The following is a 17291-nucleotide window of genomic DNA, read 5'->3' on the forward strand; positions in this document are numbered from 1 at the left end:
AGAAAGTATAGCTTGAAGAAGAATGAACTTATCAGAGAAGTAATTGTTTTCCTTTCTTCTCATAGTGGAGAGACTTTGCCAAAGAAGTAGATGGATTGCTTCGGATTGGAGCTGTTAATTGTGGTGATGATAGAATGCTTTGCCGAATGAAAGGAGTCAACAGTTATCCCAGCCTCTTCATTTTTAGATCTGGAATGGTAAGGAATAAAGTTGGCGTTTTTCAAATCTGTGGAACTTTAAACAAAATACCAGAGAAGGCACAGCATGTGAACTTGTTGTAATTTTTAAGTCTCAATTTTGGAGCCATCTAATTAGGCTCCAGTAGTAAATATTTTGAATTATTTTATGAATAAAAACATTAGATGCCATTACTTCGGCTTTGCTGCATTTCAAAATGAAATTCTGCCCATTTTAGTTTCTACCTTAAACAATATAATTTATTCAATATGCATGTTGAGCTTTGTACTTTATGAAATGTTTTTACAAGTCTCATTTCATTGAGTACATGGCTCTAGTATTTCCAATTTCCAATGATGAAATTGCAACATACAAATATTGTTCCTAAAATGTCATCCATAAAATCTATGAATCTGAGATTCTCAAAGTATCATTTAGAAATTCACTATACTGAGGTGGGCATTTTGATACAGCAAGTTAAGCTAACACTTGGGACACCTGGATCCTGTATCTGAGTGCTTGGGATTGAGTCCCCCGTCTGCCTCTGCTTTCCATCCAGCTTCCTTTTAACACACCTGGGAGGCAGCAAATGATGGCTGAAGTACTGAGTCCTGCCACTCAGGGGGTGACTCAGGTTGGGGTTCTGGTTACTGGCTTCAACCTGGTAGCCCCTGGCTATTGGGGGCATTTGGGTAGTGAGCTAGTAGGTGGAAGAGCTCTCTCTGTCTGTTTTTGTTTTTTTACAGATTTATGTATTTATTTTGAAGGATTTGCAGAGAAGGAGGCAAAGGGAAAAATAGACATCTTGCCTCCTCCGGTTCATTCCCTAGATGGCTGTAACCGCCAGCACTGAGGCAGGCTGAAGCCAGGAGCTTTTTGCAGGTCTCCCATGTGGGCATAGGGAACCAAACACTTGAGCCATCTTCCTCTGCTTTCCCAGGCCATTAATAAAGAGCTGGATCAAAAGTACTGGCACTCAAATATGGGATGTGGCATCTTAGGCAGTGGCTTTACCTGCTGTGGCACAATACCAGCCCCCTCTTTGTGCCTTTTAAATTGAATAAAAGTGAATAAACATTTTATTTTTTTTTTAATTTTTGAGATCCATGAATAGTTTTTTCATAATGTGCCTTTCCCATGATCTTTTATTTATTTACTTACTTGTTTTTTATTTATTTATTTGAAAGGCAGAGTGACAAAGAGGCAGAGGCAGAGAGAAAGGTCTTCCATCTACTGGTTCACTCCCCATATGGCCACAACAGCTGGAGCTGGGCCAATCTGAAGCCAGGAGCCAGGCAGAAGTTTTTTCCGGGTCTCCCATGAGGGTGCAGGGGCCCAAGGACTTGGGCCATCCTCTACTGCTTTCCTAGGCCATAGCAGAGAGCTGGATCAGAAGTGGAGCAGCCAGGACCAGCGCCCACATGGGATGCTGGCACCAGAGGCAGATGCTTAACCTACCATGCCATGGTGCCAGCCCCCTAAATAAACATTTTGAAAGAAAGAAATATGCTATACTGTTGAAAAATAGAGCTCACTGCATTGTTTAAAATAATGTAAAATAAAAACAGGTTTTTAGTGAGTTTTAAAAAGTAAAAGATTTTTCTCTTTTTAAAAAATCAATAGGCTGCAGTGAAGTATCATGGAGACAGATCAAAAGAAAGTTTAGTGAATTTTGCCATGCAGCATGTTAGAAGCACAGTGACAGAACTATCAACAGGTAATTTTTTTCCTTTGTTTTCTTGAATCTCAAGGATATTTTGAAATTGTGAAATGTTAAGTATCTTCTCTATGCTTTTTAGAAGGGAATTGTCATTTTCTTTCATCTCTGCTGAATAGTAGAAACTAGAATTGTACAGAAACTACAACCATGGAGATTTTGGCAGTGGCTAGGAGATGAGGCTCAGTGAAAAGGTTTTGTCTTTCAGAGTACTACTAAATGTTTAGTAATCCGGGTGTGTGATTGCTTTCATAAGTGTCCATAACAGGCAGTAAATTCATGCCTATCCAGTTTAAAGTTTAAAATTTTAATTTTGGCTTTTAATCCATCAAGTAATTTAATCAGATACTTGCTTTGAACTATCCATGAAATGATAGTTTTCACAATTAAAAGGATGTTCATTTCATCATTGAATATCAGTTATGTGTCAGAAACTAGGACTGGTGCCATAATGCACAATCCCTGCCATCAGCAACCTCACTGAAACCATTAAAATGCAATGTAGTAAATATTAGGATAGATAAGCATGGGAAGCATAAAGGATATTAAACAACGCAGCTGAGGAAAAAGAATGGTTAGAAAACACTTCTTGAAAGAGATCATTCCCAGTCATTCACGAAAAATGATAAGAAGCCTTAGAAGATCACCGCATATGTGGGGAATTTGATACTTCATGAGTCTGACAGTGAGTAATGGGGTGGAGTGGTATGGGGAGAAATATTGAGTAAGTAGACAAAGTGAGGTCACAAGGGGCTTTATGTGACAGTTTGAGTTTCTTTCTCAATGAAGAAATGAATTTAAATTTTTATGTAATGAACAACTTGGAAAACTATCAAAAGGATCTGACATGTTCAGTGCAAGTAGAGAGATAATTGGTCATACTCGAGTGGATTGGGAGGGGATGAGATTAAAAGAAAAAATAATTTGGAAGATTTATTTTCTGTTAATATTAATGGTAATCAGAAATTTATTGATAATAAGGGAAGCAGGATATGAATTGGAATTTCTTGTATTACTACTTAACAATTTTTCTTTTGTAGATTTAAAACTTTCCTGAAACAAAATATTCAAAGATTTTTAAAATAAATTTGTTTTGCCTTCTTTTAAGGAAATTTTGTTAACTCCATACAAACCGCTTTTGCTGCTGGTATTGGCTGGCTGATCACTTTCTGTTCCACCGGAGGAGGTAATTTTGTTATTGTCTTTTTTTTTTTTTAAGATTTATTTATTTATTTGAAAGAGTTACACAGAGAGAGGAGAGAGAGAGCTCCTCCATCTGATGGTTCAATCCCCAGATGGCCGCAACGGCCGGAACTGCACCAATCCAAAGCCAGGAGCTTCTTCCGGGTCTCCCATGTGGGTGCCAGGGGCCAAGGACTTGGACCATCTTCCACTGCTTTCCCAGGCCGGCAGAGAGCTGGATCAAAGTGGAGCAGCTGGGTCTTGAGCCGGCGCCCCCATGGGATGCCGGCGCTCCAGGCCTGCGCTTTAACCTGCTGCGCCACAGCACCGGCCCTTTGTTATTGTCTTAACATGAAGAGACATTGACATTTAAAGTGTAGGTGACAGTTTTAAGTATGTTACTGTAATTGATTATTCAGTATTTGAAATTACAATTTATAACTAAGATTACAGTTTTTTACTTGATTAATATTTACCTTTTTGATTATTTTACACATTATCAAGTTTCTTATTAATATATCATTTATGTTTTTATATTCTGTGGGCAAGTTAATTATAGTCGTGATAAATTTTACCTTCAGGTAGTCATGAATATCAGCAGATTGCAAAAATAGTTGTTTACAGCTATCTCCCTCCAAAATAGTAAATTTTTTTGAAATTTATACTTTGTCTCATATTTGGTACATAAGAAATACATATGTTTCCCTCATAAAATTGTGTATTTTAGGATGGCACCTTTCCATTTCTAAGAACATTTCCCTAAGTAAAGTAAGTTGAAAGTTTAGCACCCTACATAACAAACCACAAACTGTATTCGGTGATATTGGTTAAAAATTGACCCCAGTGTTACAGAATACCCTAATTCAATAATACATATTCATATGTTAAATCTCAACATGAGTCTTTACATTTCACCTAGCACCCTTTGTGCTGCTTTGCTAAGAATGTATTGTCTTGTAGCTAAAACCAACCACTCACCATCCTGCAAGGATGATAATGCATTTGAGCAAAAACCAATCTTAAACTTAGTCTCTCATGCCTGGGTTTTCTTTGATTTTGGCCTAATGTCCAGACTTTCTACCATCCAACTTTTTAAACTTTGCAGCGTTCTCTTTATTTTCTCCTCTGGTAAATTGTTTTTACCTATCCTTGTAGGCTATGTGATGAAATAGATCCCTTCCTTCTCAGTGTTACCTATTGTATAATGGCAATCGTGTTTACAGAACTTTCATAAAAATAGGAAGCTATTTTAAGGCTTTATTTTGAGACACTCTTAAATACCTTTACTAAATAGATCCATTTGATTTCCCCAAATCATGTGATATTTTAGATAAAGGAAATTATTGGTATAGAAAGAGATTAGAGAACAATACCCTAAAAAGATGTTGGAGAGTCTCTATAGTTGGAACTCCTTAGAAATTAGCAGGAGGGAATAAAAGAATGAGAGAGAGTCAGAGATTGTGTGTGTGTGTGTGTGTGTGTGTAGAATGTTTAAGCTTAAAAAAGTAAAATTGCCTCACAAAGTTTTTTTCTCTTCAGATTGTTTGACTTCACAAACACGACTGAGGCTTAGTGGCATGTTGGTAAGCATCAATGATTTTATAAAATTAAATCATCTTTTAAAGGAACACATGTAGAAAATGATTGCCACATTTTCTTTTGTAGTTTGCTGGACATTTAACTAACTTATTTGTAATCCTTGTTTTCTGGTAGAAATAGTCACAGCCTTAAGTTTCTTTCTAAATAGTTAGCTGTGTTCAGTAGATTTTACATGTGGTGCTTTCATTGTCATCACTTAAGAACTCTTTAACTGAAGTTCTATGTTAGAGTTTTATCATTTACAAACTGCATTTTGTTTTATTTTTTAGTTATTTTGTTATTTATTACCATTCATCGTATTATAGTTTGGGAATATCATCTTTATGACATTGGTTTTTTAACATTATTGAATAGTAGTTTGGGATTTCGTCCACTGAGAAAATTCAAAAAGTTTTGTATGAGTTCAAAAATAGTGTGTTCTCTATGTGTATTATGTGTAATTTTATAACTATTAGATCAAATTTAGTAATTCTGTTATTCAAATCTGCATCATTAATTTTTGTACTATGTAATTTATAATTTCTGAGAAGGGCATATTAAAGCATCCAGCCACAATTGTTGATATATCTTTTTCACATATATTTCTTTCAGTTATTGTTTTATATACTGCTTGCATTGCTTAATGAAGGGGATACATCCTGAGAAATGCATTATTAGGCAATTCTGTTGTATGAGCATCATGAATGGAGCTTGCAGGATGAGAAAATGCTCTGAATGAATCATTGAGTGAATGGTGGGTAATACCACTGTGTAGTATTCCATAGAGTACATATCCCATAATTTCTTTAAGCAGTCTCCAGTTGACAGGCATTTGGGTTGATTCCATTTCTTAGCTATTGTGAATTGAGCTGCAATAAACATAGGAGTGCAGATAACTTTCATATGCTTATTTCATTTCCTCTGGGTAAATACCCAGGAGTGGGATGGCTGGGTCATATGGTAGGTCTATATTCAGATTTCTAAAGTATTTCCATACTGTCTTCCATAGTGGCTTTACCAGTTTACATTCTAGCCAACAGTGAATTAGGGTACCTTTTTCTCCACATCCTCACCAGCATTTGTTGTTTGTTGATTTCTGTATGAAAGCCACTGTAACTGGAGTGAGGTGAAACCTCATTGTGATTTTGACATGCATTTCCCTGACCACTAGTGATCCTGAACATTTTTTGTGTATCTGTTGGCCATTTGAATTTTCTCTTTTGAGAAATGTTTAAGTCCTTTGTCCATCTCTTAACTGAGTTGTTTTGTAGTTGTTGAGTATCATGATCTCTTTATATATTCTGGTTATTAATCCTTTATCAGTTGCATAGTTTGCAAATAATTTCTCCCATTCCTTTGGATGCCTCTTCACTTTCCTCCTGAGTGCTTCTTTTGTAGTACAGAAGCTTCTCAATTTGATGTAATCCCATTTGTTAATTGGCTTTGATTGCTCGTGCCTCTGGGGCATTTTCCGAGAAGTCTTTGCCTATGCCAGTGGCTTGCAGAGTTTCCCCAATGTTCTCTAATAATTTGATGGAATTGGGTCATGGATTTAGGTCTTTGGTCCATTTTGAGTGGATTTTTGTCTAAGATGTAAGGTAGGTGTCTTGCTTTATACTTCTGTGTGTGGAAATCCAGTTTTCCCAGCACCATTTATTGAAGAGACTGTCCTTGCTCCAGGGATTGGTTTTAGCTCCATTGTCCAATATGTTGGTTGTAGATGTGTGGGTTGATTTCTGGCATTTCTATTCTGTTCTATTGGTCTCTCTATCTGTTTTTGTACCAGTACCAGGCTGTTTTGATTCTAACTGCCTTAGTATGTCTTGAAATCTGGTATTGTGATACCTCCAGCTTTGTTTTTGTTGTATAAGATTACTTTAGCTATTCGGAGTCTCATGTGTTTCCATATGATTTTCAGAATCATTTATTCTATATCTGAGTTGAATGTCCCAGTTATTTTGATTGGTATTGCATTGAATCTATAAATAGCTCTTGGAAGTATGAACATTTTGATGATATTGATTCTTCCAAATTTGAAAATGGAAGATTTTTCTGTTTTTTTTTCTCTTTTTTTTATTTTCTTTTATTTCTTTAATGGTTTGTAATTCTCATCACAGAGATCTTTGACATCCTTAGTTAAATTTATTACAAGATATTAGGGTTTTTTTTTTTTTTTAGCTATTTTAGATGGAATTAATCTTAGAACTTCTTTCTCAGCCATGGCATTGTCTGTGTATACAAAGACTGTTGATTTATATATGTATATATATATATTATTTTTGAGAGGTAGAGTTACAGCCAATGAGAGGGAGAGACAGAGAGAAAGGTTTTCCTTCCATTAATTCATTTCCCAATTGACCACAATATCAGGAGCTATGGCAATCTGAAGCCAGGAACCAGGTGCTTCTTCCCATTTTCCCATATGGGTGCAGGAGCCCAAGGACTTGGTCCATCTTCTAATGTTTTCCCAGGCCATAGTAGAGAGCTGGATTGGAAGTGGTGCATCCAGGACTAGAACTAGTACCTATATTGGATGCCAGCACCACAGGCAGAGGATTAACCTACTGTGCTATGGTTCCATTCCCAGGCTTTGATTTTTCTATTACTACTTTACCATGCTCTTCTATGAGTTCCAATAGTCTCTTAGGGAAGTCTTTTGGATGCCCTGTGTAGAATCATGTCATCTGCAAATAGGGATAGTTTGACTTCCTCCTTCCCGATTTAAATCCCTTTGATTCTTTTTCTTGCCTAATGGCTCTGGCTAAAACTTCAAGGACTATTGAATAGCAGTGGTGAGAGTGGGCATCCTTGTCTGGTTCTGGATCTCAATGGGAATGCTTCCAACTTTTCCCCCTTCAATGGGACGCTGACCATGGGTTTGTCATGGCTTGCCTTGATTGTGTTGAGGAATGCTCTTCTATACCCAGTTTGTTTATAAGTTTCATCATGAAATGGTGTTGTATTTTGTCAAATGCTTTCTCTGCATCTATTGAGATAATCGTATGGATTTTGTTCTTCAGTTTGTTTATGTGGTGTATCACATTGATTTGCATATGTTGAACCATCCCTGCATACCAGGGATAAACCCCACTTGGTCCCGGTGAATGATCTTTCTGAAGTGGTGTTGGATTTGTTTGGCTAGAATTTTGTTGAAAATTTTAGTGTCTAGGTTCATCAGGAAAATTGGTCTATAGTTCTCTGTTAAGTTAATTTGGTCTGTAGATGTCGATTAACTCTGCTGTTTCCTTACTGATTTTCTGTCTGGTTGATCTATCCATTGCTAAAAGTGAGGTATTGAAATCCCCCATTACTATTGTATTTGAGTCTCCCTTTAGATTGATCAACATTTCTTTTAATAGCCAGGTGTCCTGTAATTAAGTGCATGTACATTTATAATAGTCACATCTTCCTGTTGAATTGATCTCTTAATTATCACATAGTTTCCTTTTTTGTCTCTTAACAGTTTTTATGTTGAAGTCTGTTTTGTCTGATATCAGGATAGCTACACCAGCTCTTTTTTGTTTATATTAGCATGGAATATCTTTTTATATCCTTTCACTTTGAACCTGAGTGCATCTTTTTTGCTAAGATGTGTTTCTTGTAGGCAGCAAATCTGAGTTTTATATTTAATCCATTCAGCCAGTCTGTCTTTTAACGGAATAGTTGAGACCATTTACATTCAGGGTGACTATAGATAAGTAACAACTTCGCCATGCCATTTTTCCGTAAATATTCCCATTTTAAACTTTGGATTTCCTTTGTACTTTTACTGGGAGCTTTCCTCCATTTGCCTTTGTTCATAGTGATGACCATGTTTCTTGTTTCTGTGTGTAGCACATCCTTAAGCATCTTTTGCAAGGCTGGACGGACAGGTGGTGACAAATTCTTTCAATTGCTATTTGTTACAGTACAGTATTCTGATTTGACAGTTTTTTTCTTTTACAACTTGGAATGTATCCCACCATTCTCTCATAGCTTGTAGGATTTCTGATGAAAAGTCCACTCTGAGTTTAAATGGAGATCCTCTGAAAGTAATCTGGTGTTTCTCTCATGCATATTTTAGGATCTTTTCTTTATGTTTTACTTTGGGAATTTGATTACAATGTGTCAAGGTGAAGATCTTTTCTGGTCATGTCTATTTCTGTCTGCTTCCTGTACTTGGATGTCCCTTTCTTTCTCCAAATTAGGGAATATTTCTGTTACTATGTAACTAAAAAGGCCTTCTAATCCTTTCTCTGTTTCCACACCTTCAGGAACTCCTAGAATCTGTATGTTGGGTAGTTTGATAGTATCCTGTAGCTTCCCAACAGTATTTTTTAGTTTTATAATTTCTTCTTTTTTTGTCTGACTGTGTAATTTCCTGCTATTTGTCTTCTAAGTTGGATATTATTCTTCTGCTTTACCAATTCTGTTGTTAAAGTATTCCACTGAATTTTTTATCTGTTCTATTGAATTCTTCATTTCTAAGATTTCATTTTTTTCTCTTTAAGGTTTCAATTTCATGGGAGATATTTTCTTTCATGTCATGTAAGGATTTCACTAGTTCATGCATTTGCTTCTGATTACTTCTAAGTAATCCTACTATCTAGTTTTGAATTCTTCTTCTGGCATTTCTTCAGTCTCTTCATCTTCACAATCTAGTATTGAAGTGTATTCTTTTGGGAGCATCATGTTGTGTTCCTTTTTCTTGTTTCTTGAATTGGTATGCTTATTATTCAGCATTTATGAAGATACTCATTGATTTCTTATTTGTTTTTTTTTTTTCCCCCCCTGTGGCAGCTTTTATCTTTGGACTATATCTGTGTGGATTAGTGGAGTGTCTGCTTTTAGGGAATACCTAAAGGCATGTGGTGGGTATGGTCAGGGATCTCTGTTCAGTGCTCCAGGGTAAAGGGAGTGATAAATGAGAGTGGTAAATCTCTTTTTTTTTTTAATCAGAGGGGAGGTTTGTTCTGCTCTGCTGGTTACTGTAGATTCAACTCTTTTCCTCTCCACAAAGGATACCAGTGCCTAGGCACTAGCCCCATTAGGTATAATATTCGTCCGTGCTTCCACAAGGACCACACAAAGGATCTGTGTGGTCCTCAGTATAATCAGATTCCCCAGCAATGTCCCTCACTCGAGAACCAGGGACCCTTGAGCATGTGGAGTCTCCCACAGTGACCGCCCCAAGTCCTAGCCACACCCTGAGCCTTCCTACACAGCCTCAGTGTTTACACAGTCCCACAGTCATGAGTACTCGGGCCCCTATTAGTTCTCCCTGCCAGACTCAGGAGTCTCTACTCAGCTGGTTGCTGTGCAGTGACACAAGCTGGTGCAGCTGTTATATATGTCCCAAATAGCTCCTGGTGTCTATTGGCTTGTTTCAAGGCACCATTGCAGGGTGATTAGGAAGAGAGAAACGTGCCACCCCCCTTTTTTTTCCTCCTGTAGTTTGGCAGGTACACTATCCCCCCACAGGACTCTGGCCATATTCCCTCCAGGCTTTTCCTGCAGCTTTATCATCAGTGGCTTGGGCTGCTGCAGTCTGGTCTCACTTCACTCTTCAAAGCTGTTGTGGAGGCTCTCAGCTGCTGGGGTCATGATTTGTGCATGTCCACACCCTCCACACAGGTCCTCAGTGTCCCTCTAATTTGCGTGGAGTTTCCTCTACTGTTTTGTCCCTAACTCTTCCCTGATGCTGCACTTTCTCCACTTTTTTTAAGCTATCTTCTCCTAGACTAGATAAGTAAGCTACCTCCCTACTCCATCATCTTAACCCATTCCCATGCGCATTATTGAATTTTTACATAAATTCTGTTTAATATAAAAATTACTTAATATACTTTTTTCATTCCCTTTCCATATTTCACTACACATTACAACACTATATATTAGAATCATCTGAAAAGCTTGTTAAAATAATTAACAGAAAACCAGGTCTCTTGTAGATTAATTAAATCAGAATATTTGATAGTGATGTCTGAGTGTCAGATTTTTTTTTTTTTTTTAATATTTGGAGATCAGAGCTATTGATCTGAGTAGGGGGAGAGTAGAGAACAACAGTCAAGAAAGAGTTCCAGGGGGAGGGACGCTCTCAAGGCGGACACAGTGCCAGCTTGCAGGAACTGCTTCCATCTCGGGTTTCATGTACATGGCCATCTAGAATTTCACTGTTTCAAGGCTGCAGAAAACAAATCTTAACAGATTAAATACACAGGGTCTAAAACAAAGGACAGAGTCAGTAGAAAACTAGGAAAGTTTTCCCATTGAAAGAAAAATAGAAACTGACAGGAGGGGCTTGATAGTAATCAGGTGAGCATTAAGGCCTGACTAGGTATATAGGGGGTCCAGACCTATCTATCTCTTCCCATAGGGCACTGGAGGAGACATTGTATGGGAGGTGTGAACCTCCTTACGGAAGGCACCCTGTTGACTTCCATTGCCTAGCTGGCCTGGGGTTTATAGGTCTTTGGAGTCTCAACTTTTGGCTTACTGATTTTTCTATTGTACATTTGTTTTCTGTTTCATTGATTGGTGTATTTTATTTCTTAGAATATAATTTGCTGTTCTCTTTCCAGTTTGTGGAGATGAATAATTAGCTCATTGATTTTTTTTTTTTTTCAAATTTTTTTCCCACAGAAACCTTTTATTTAAAATATACAAATTTCATGCATTTAGGAACATAGTGATTGTTCCAACCTGCAGTACCACCATTCTTCCTCCTCCCTATGCTATTTACATTCTGATTTTTTACTAAAATCTATTTTCAGTTAGCTTTATACACATAAAATTTACTCTCTACTGAGTAAAAAGTTCAACAAATAATATGAAAAAAAAAAAAAAAAGTTCCTCAACAGTCAAAACAAGGGCCGTTCATAGTCATCACATCTCAAAGTGTCCGTTTCGCTTTTATAAATTACCTTTTAGGTGCTCTATTACTTACCACAGATCAGGGAGAACATATGATATTTGTCTTCTTGAGACTGCCATATTTCACTAAGAATGATATTTTCCAGCTTCAACCATTTTGTTGCAAAAGACAGGATTTCATTTTTTGTTTTTACTGCTGTGTAGTATTCCATAGAGTACATATCCCATAATTTCTTTAAGCAGTCTCCAGTTGACAGGCATTTGGGTTGATTCCATTTCTTAGCTATTGTGAATTGAGCTGCAATAAACATAGGAGTGCAGATAACTTTCATACGCTTATTTCATTTCCTCTGGGTAAATACCCAGGAGTGGGATGGCTGGGTCATATGGTAGGTCTATATTCAGATTTCTAAAGTATTTCCATACTGTCTTCCATAGTGGCTTTACCAGTTTACATTCTAGCCAACAGTGGATTAGGGTACCTTTTTCTCCACATCCTCACCAGCATTTGTTGTTTGTTGATTTCTGTATGAAAGCCATTATAACTGGAGTGAGGTGAAACCTCATTGTGATTTTGACATGCATTTCCCTGACCACTAGTGATCCTGAACATTTTTTCATGTTTCTGTTGGCCATTTGAATTTCCTGTTTTGAAAAATGTCTTTTTAAGTCCTTTGTCCATTTCTTCACTGGGTTGTTTGTTTTGTAGTTGTTGAGTATCATGATCTCTTTATATATTCTGGTTATTAATCCTTTATCAGTTGCATAGTTTGCAAATAATTTCTCCCATTCCTTTGGATGCCTCTTCACTTTCCTCCTGAGTGCTTCTTTTGTAGTACAGAAGCTTCTCAATTTGATGTAATCCCATTTGTTAATTGGCTTTGATTGCTCGTGCCTCTGGGGCATTTTCCAAAGAACTATTTGCCTATGCCAGTATCTTGCAGAGTTTCCCCAGTGATCTCCAGTAATTTGATGGAATTGGGTCATAGATTTTGGTCTTTGGTCCATTTTGAGTGGATTTTTGTCTAAGATGTAAGGTAGGTGTCTTGCTTTATACTTCTGTGTGTGGAAATCCAGTTTTCCCAGCACCATTTGTTGAGGAGACTGTCCTTGCTCCAGGAATTGATTTTAGCTCCATTGTCCAATATGTTGGTTGTAGATGTGTGGGTTGATTTCTGGCATTTCTATTCTGTTCTATTGGTCTCTCTATCTGTTTTTGTACCAGTACCAGGCTGTTTTGATCTAACTGCCTTAGTATGTATTGAAATCTGATATTGTGATGCCTCCAGCTTTGTTTTTGTTGTATAAGATTATGTTAGCTATTACTTTAGCTATTCCATGTAATTTCACCATTTTTTATCTAAGAAGAATGTCTTAGGTATTTTGATTGATATCGCATTAAATATTACTTTCAAAAGTATTGACATTTTGATAATATTGATTCTTCTAATCGAAGAACATGGAAGATTTTTCCAGTTTTTTTGGTATGTGTGTGTGTCCTTTTCAATTTTTTTCTTTAATGGTTTGTAATTCTCATCATAGAGATCTTTGACATCCTTGGTTAAATTTATTAGAAGCTTTTTTTCTTTTTTCTTTTTAGCTATTTTGAATGGAATTGATCTTGGAAGTTCTTTCTCAGTCATTGCATTGTCAGTGTATACAAAGGCTATTTTTCTGTGTTGATTTTATGTTCTGCCACTTTATCAAACTCTCCTTTGAGTTCCAATAGTCTCTTAGGGGAATCATTTGGATCCCCTATTATAGGATCATATCATCTACAAATAGGGATAGTTTGACTTCCTCCTTCCCAATTTGTTTCCCTTCATTCCAGGGATAAATCCCACTTGGTCCAGGTGGATGGTCTTTCTGAAGTATTGTTGGATTCGATTGACTAGTATTTTGTTGAGGGTTTTTATGTCTGTTCATCAGGGAAATTGGTCTATGGTTCTCTGTTGTGTATTTTCAGGTTTAGGTAGGTTGAACCAATGGTGTGTTCTTTTTTAAAGAAACCAGCTCTTTGCTTTACAGACCTTTTGTTTTTTGGTTTCAGTTTTGTTTTGTATTCTCTAATTTTAATTATTTCTTTTCTCCTACTAGTTTGGGTTTCGTTTGCTCTTGTTTTTCTAGGTCCTTGAGATAAATTGATAGCTCATTTATTTGGTACCTTTCCAGTTTCTTGATGTAGGCACCAATTGCTATAAGCTTTTCTCTTAACACTGCTTTTGCTGTATCCCATACCTTTTGATATGTAATATTGTCATCTTCATTTGTTTCCAGAAATTTTTTTAATTCTCTTTTGATTTCTTCTATGACCCACTGTTCATTCAGGAGCATGTTGTTCAGTCTCCATGTGTTTGCATGTGTTTGAGAGATTCTTGAGTTGTCCATTTCCAGCTTCATTCTGTTGTGATCTGAGAAGACACATGATATGATTTCAGTTTTTTTTTTTTTTTTTTTTTTTAATTTGCTGAGACTTGCTTTATGGCCTAGCATGTGGTCTATCCTTGAGAAAGTTCCATGCACTGGTGAGAAATATGTGTGTTCTGTATTTGTAGGATGAAAAGTTTTGTAGATACCCATTAGGTCCATTTGGTCTGTATTGTCAATTAATTCTTGTTTCCTTGCTGATTTCTGTCTGGTTGATCCATCCATTGCTAAAAGTGGGGTTTTGAAGTCCCCCATTACTATTGTATTAAAGTCTGTGTCTCAGATCACACTCAAGTTGGGCCTGGTAAATTTTTTTTTTTTTTTTTAACAGAAAGAAGGTTTGGAGGTTTGCTTAGCTCTGTTGGCCTAGTCTCACACTTATCTGCTCTCCTGCAAGGAGACCAGTGCCTGGACACTAGCCCCAGTGGGTACAGTATTCCTCAGCACGGTCATTAATGACACAAAGGATATATACAGCCCTTGGTGTGAGCTGGGAAGCAGTATAATGACCTTCACCAGGGAATCAAGGAGCCCCAAATGTGTGGAGCCACCCACAGTGACTGCCCAAAGACCCAGCCACACCCTGAACCCTCCCACACAGCCACAATATTTTCTTGACAGTCACCCTTTTGATATCCTATATTTAAGGTGTATTGTCTTGTTCTCAACATAGTTAGATTTGGATTTTTACTTAATTACCATTCTTTAGCTTGGTCCATTTACATTTAATATTACTCCTGATACAGTTGGTTTTATATTTAACCATTTGATTAGTTTTGTATGTCCCACCTGGGATTCTTTTTATTTTTGCCTTGTTTTTAATTAATCATGTGTTTCCAAAATTCTGTTTCACCTCACAATCAATCAGCTCTTTAGTCACTCATGCTTTACTGTTCTTTGAGTTAATACCCTAGAGATTACAACATGCATCCTGCCTTATCCAGTTTCTAGATAAAGAAAGAGCCCTATAATACAATTCCTTTACTATGCCTGCAATTCCCTTGTAATATATTTTAATCTCATAATGTTACAGACCCTCTCCCACCAGCCACTAAGGAACCAGTTCAAGGGAATGCTACAAAGTCCTTTCTCCTTGTCCCTTCAAAGGCCAGCTGGGTCTAAGCACGCCAGTACTAACTTAGAAATGAGTTCCCCATCTGCCATAAAAGCCTAGTCACATACCTAAGATAAGACAGTTGTGTGCCTCTTGAAACTGCCTTTAAGTTATAATTTACTCATTTCTGTATGTAAAACTATCTGATCTTGCAGTTGTGATTTGTTAATCCCTGAGGGCCTACGGTAACAGTGTGCTCCCCAAAACTGGCCCCTCTTTACTGCCTTGCTAAATTTAGGGTATAAAATTAGGTAAAGACAGGATTGGGGCTTGATTTCTGAGACACTGTTATAGACTAACTTAAGCCAAAATTTAATATTTAAATATTAAATTAATATTAAATTTAATATTTTGGGTTCTTGTCATCTACCTAGAGAAGAATTCTAAGCACCAGCTCAAACAGGACATGCAACGTGGTAACATTCAGGTTATTTAGAGAGTGAGAGAAATACACAGGAACATAAGGGCTTTATTAAGGAAGACTGGGTCAGAAAGAGTGAACAGGGAGTTCCATACCAATCTTGCAGCAAATGTGGCAGCAAAATGAGGGCAGGCTCAGCATGCTCCAGACCTTACTCACTTCCAAAAGGGGAGTGGTTCCGTAATCTGACTGGTGGGTGGATACAGGTGAGATAAAAGTGGGGACCTAGAGGTGTGACCTCCAGATCATAACCCTAATCCTATCTCCCTGACTGGTCCCTTATCAGTCTAGTCAATCCCACATGCATAAATAAATTGTGTTCCTTTCCTCTGGAAGCCTCAGGTGTCATTTGGTTTCTTTGGTCCTTGTCTATAACAGTATGTACTCTTTTTCTTATTAACTAAATCTTAAATGCAGTAAAATGAATACCTCTTAAATGTGTAACTTAATTTGTACATAGGTATACTCCTATTGATATCAGAGTGCTTATTAGTAATTTTCAATATTAATAAGTCTGTGGGCTCTTGCCACTTATTCAGAGAAGAATTCTGAATACTGGCTATAATAGTCCAGACAAGATGGTAAGTTTTTAAGGATTTTATTCAGTGAGAGAAATGTGCAGGAGAGTGAGGGCTTTATTTACAGGAGAGAGAGAAGTCTAAAAGCTAAGCTGTGTCCATACCAAGCAGAGAGCAGGCCAGAATCAAGCCACCTGGAACAAGCATATGGTTATGAGCAGCCTCAAGTAGCTTAACGCGGCAGCAAAGCGAAGCAGAGAGAGGTGGCCAAAAGTGGGAGCCCGCCTTATTCCAGTCCTTTTACTTACTCCCAGCGAGGGAGTGATTATGTGTAGCCTGATTGGCAGGTGAGTGTATAGGTAGTGTCAGGTAGGGGCATGAGTTCACGCAGGGGGTGTGGTCTTCCAGCCCACAAACCTAATTCATTTTACCGAATCTGCCTGCCTAGATCACTGTGTACCAGTCCCTAGATTGATTTCTATCCTTTTAACTTTTAAGATATTTACCTTTGATTTTATGAATAGATGTAAATTATTTATTCGACTTGAGATTTGTTGAACTTATTGAATATACAGATTAATATCTTTCTTCAGTTGTAGATACTTCTCAGCTGTTATTTCAGTTATTGCTCCTGTCCCATTCTCTCTCTTATCTTTCTGGGATCCCAGTTGAATATGTGTTATATCACTGTTTAATTGCTCAATCCCGGATTTTTCAATAATTTGAAGCTATAACAAATGTACTTGTCTTACAAGATTTTGGAACTCATTAAAAGAAGCACAGCCAAAATATGTGAAAACAAGGAAAGCAATAATTTTAATGTGCATTATAAAAACAGTGTATAATAAACTGTTACAGTTATGGAAAGGATATTCATAATGAAACTCTTAGAGTTGTCTGTAGGTTTGTAAAAAGAATTGTAAAAAGTAGATTTTTAATATCAGGGAAAAACTACAGTTCATTACGTGAAGTTACAGAATGCTGTTTAAAATGTTTTAATTTTGTAACAGGAATATTGTGTTTTTAGCTAAGTAAAGCTAAATCTCTTTAACTTTTTCTTCCATTTGCAGCATGGCTTATTTTTTTTCCTCTTCATTTTAGGAAGGTCTAGTTAATGTAGGATGGATGGACTGTGCCACTCAGGACAACCTTTGTAGAAGTTTGGATATCACAACGAGTACTACTGCTTATTTTCCTCCTGGAGCCACTTTAAATAACAAAGAGAAGAACAGTGTTTTGGTATGAGTCACTTTAAAGAAATGCTTTTACATATAAATGCATGTGCATACACATCATTTTGCAAAC

At 37.0% G+C, this 17291-nt stretch overlaps 1 protein-coding gene across 1 annotated transcript in view; it reads left to right on the forward strand.

Moving 5' to 3' along the window:
• The window catches only part of DNAJC10 (DnaJ heat shock protein family (Hsp40) member C10), a 60028-nt gene that overhangs the window by 12931 nt on the left and 29806 nt on the right, over window positions 1–17291 (forward strand). The window contains exons 6-10 of the mRNA XM_062188761.1: window positions 66–197; window positions 1801–1894; window positions 3003–3080; window positions 4616–4659; window positions 17088–17225. Coding sequence (XP_062044745.1) covers window positions 66–197; window positions 1801–1894; window positions 3003–3080; window positions 4616–4659; window positions 17088–17225 — 486 coding nt within the window. The remainder of the gene's footprint in view (window positions 1–65; window positions 198–1800; window positions 1895–3002; window positions 3081–4615; window positions 4660–17087; window positions 17226–17291) is intronic.

The sequence above is a fragment of the Lepus europaeus genome, chromosome 1 (genome assembly GCF_033115175.1).
Source record: "Lepus europaeus isolate LE1 chromosome 1, mLepTim1.pri, whole genome shotgun sequence".
Taxonomy (NCBI): Eukaryota; Metazoa; Chordata; class Mammalia; order Lagomorpha; family Leporidae; genus Lepus; species Lepus europaeus.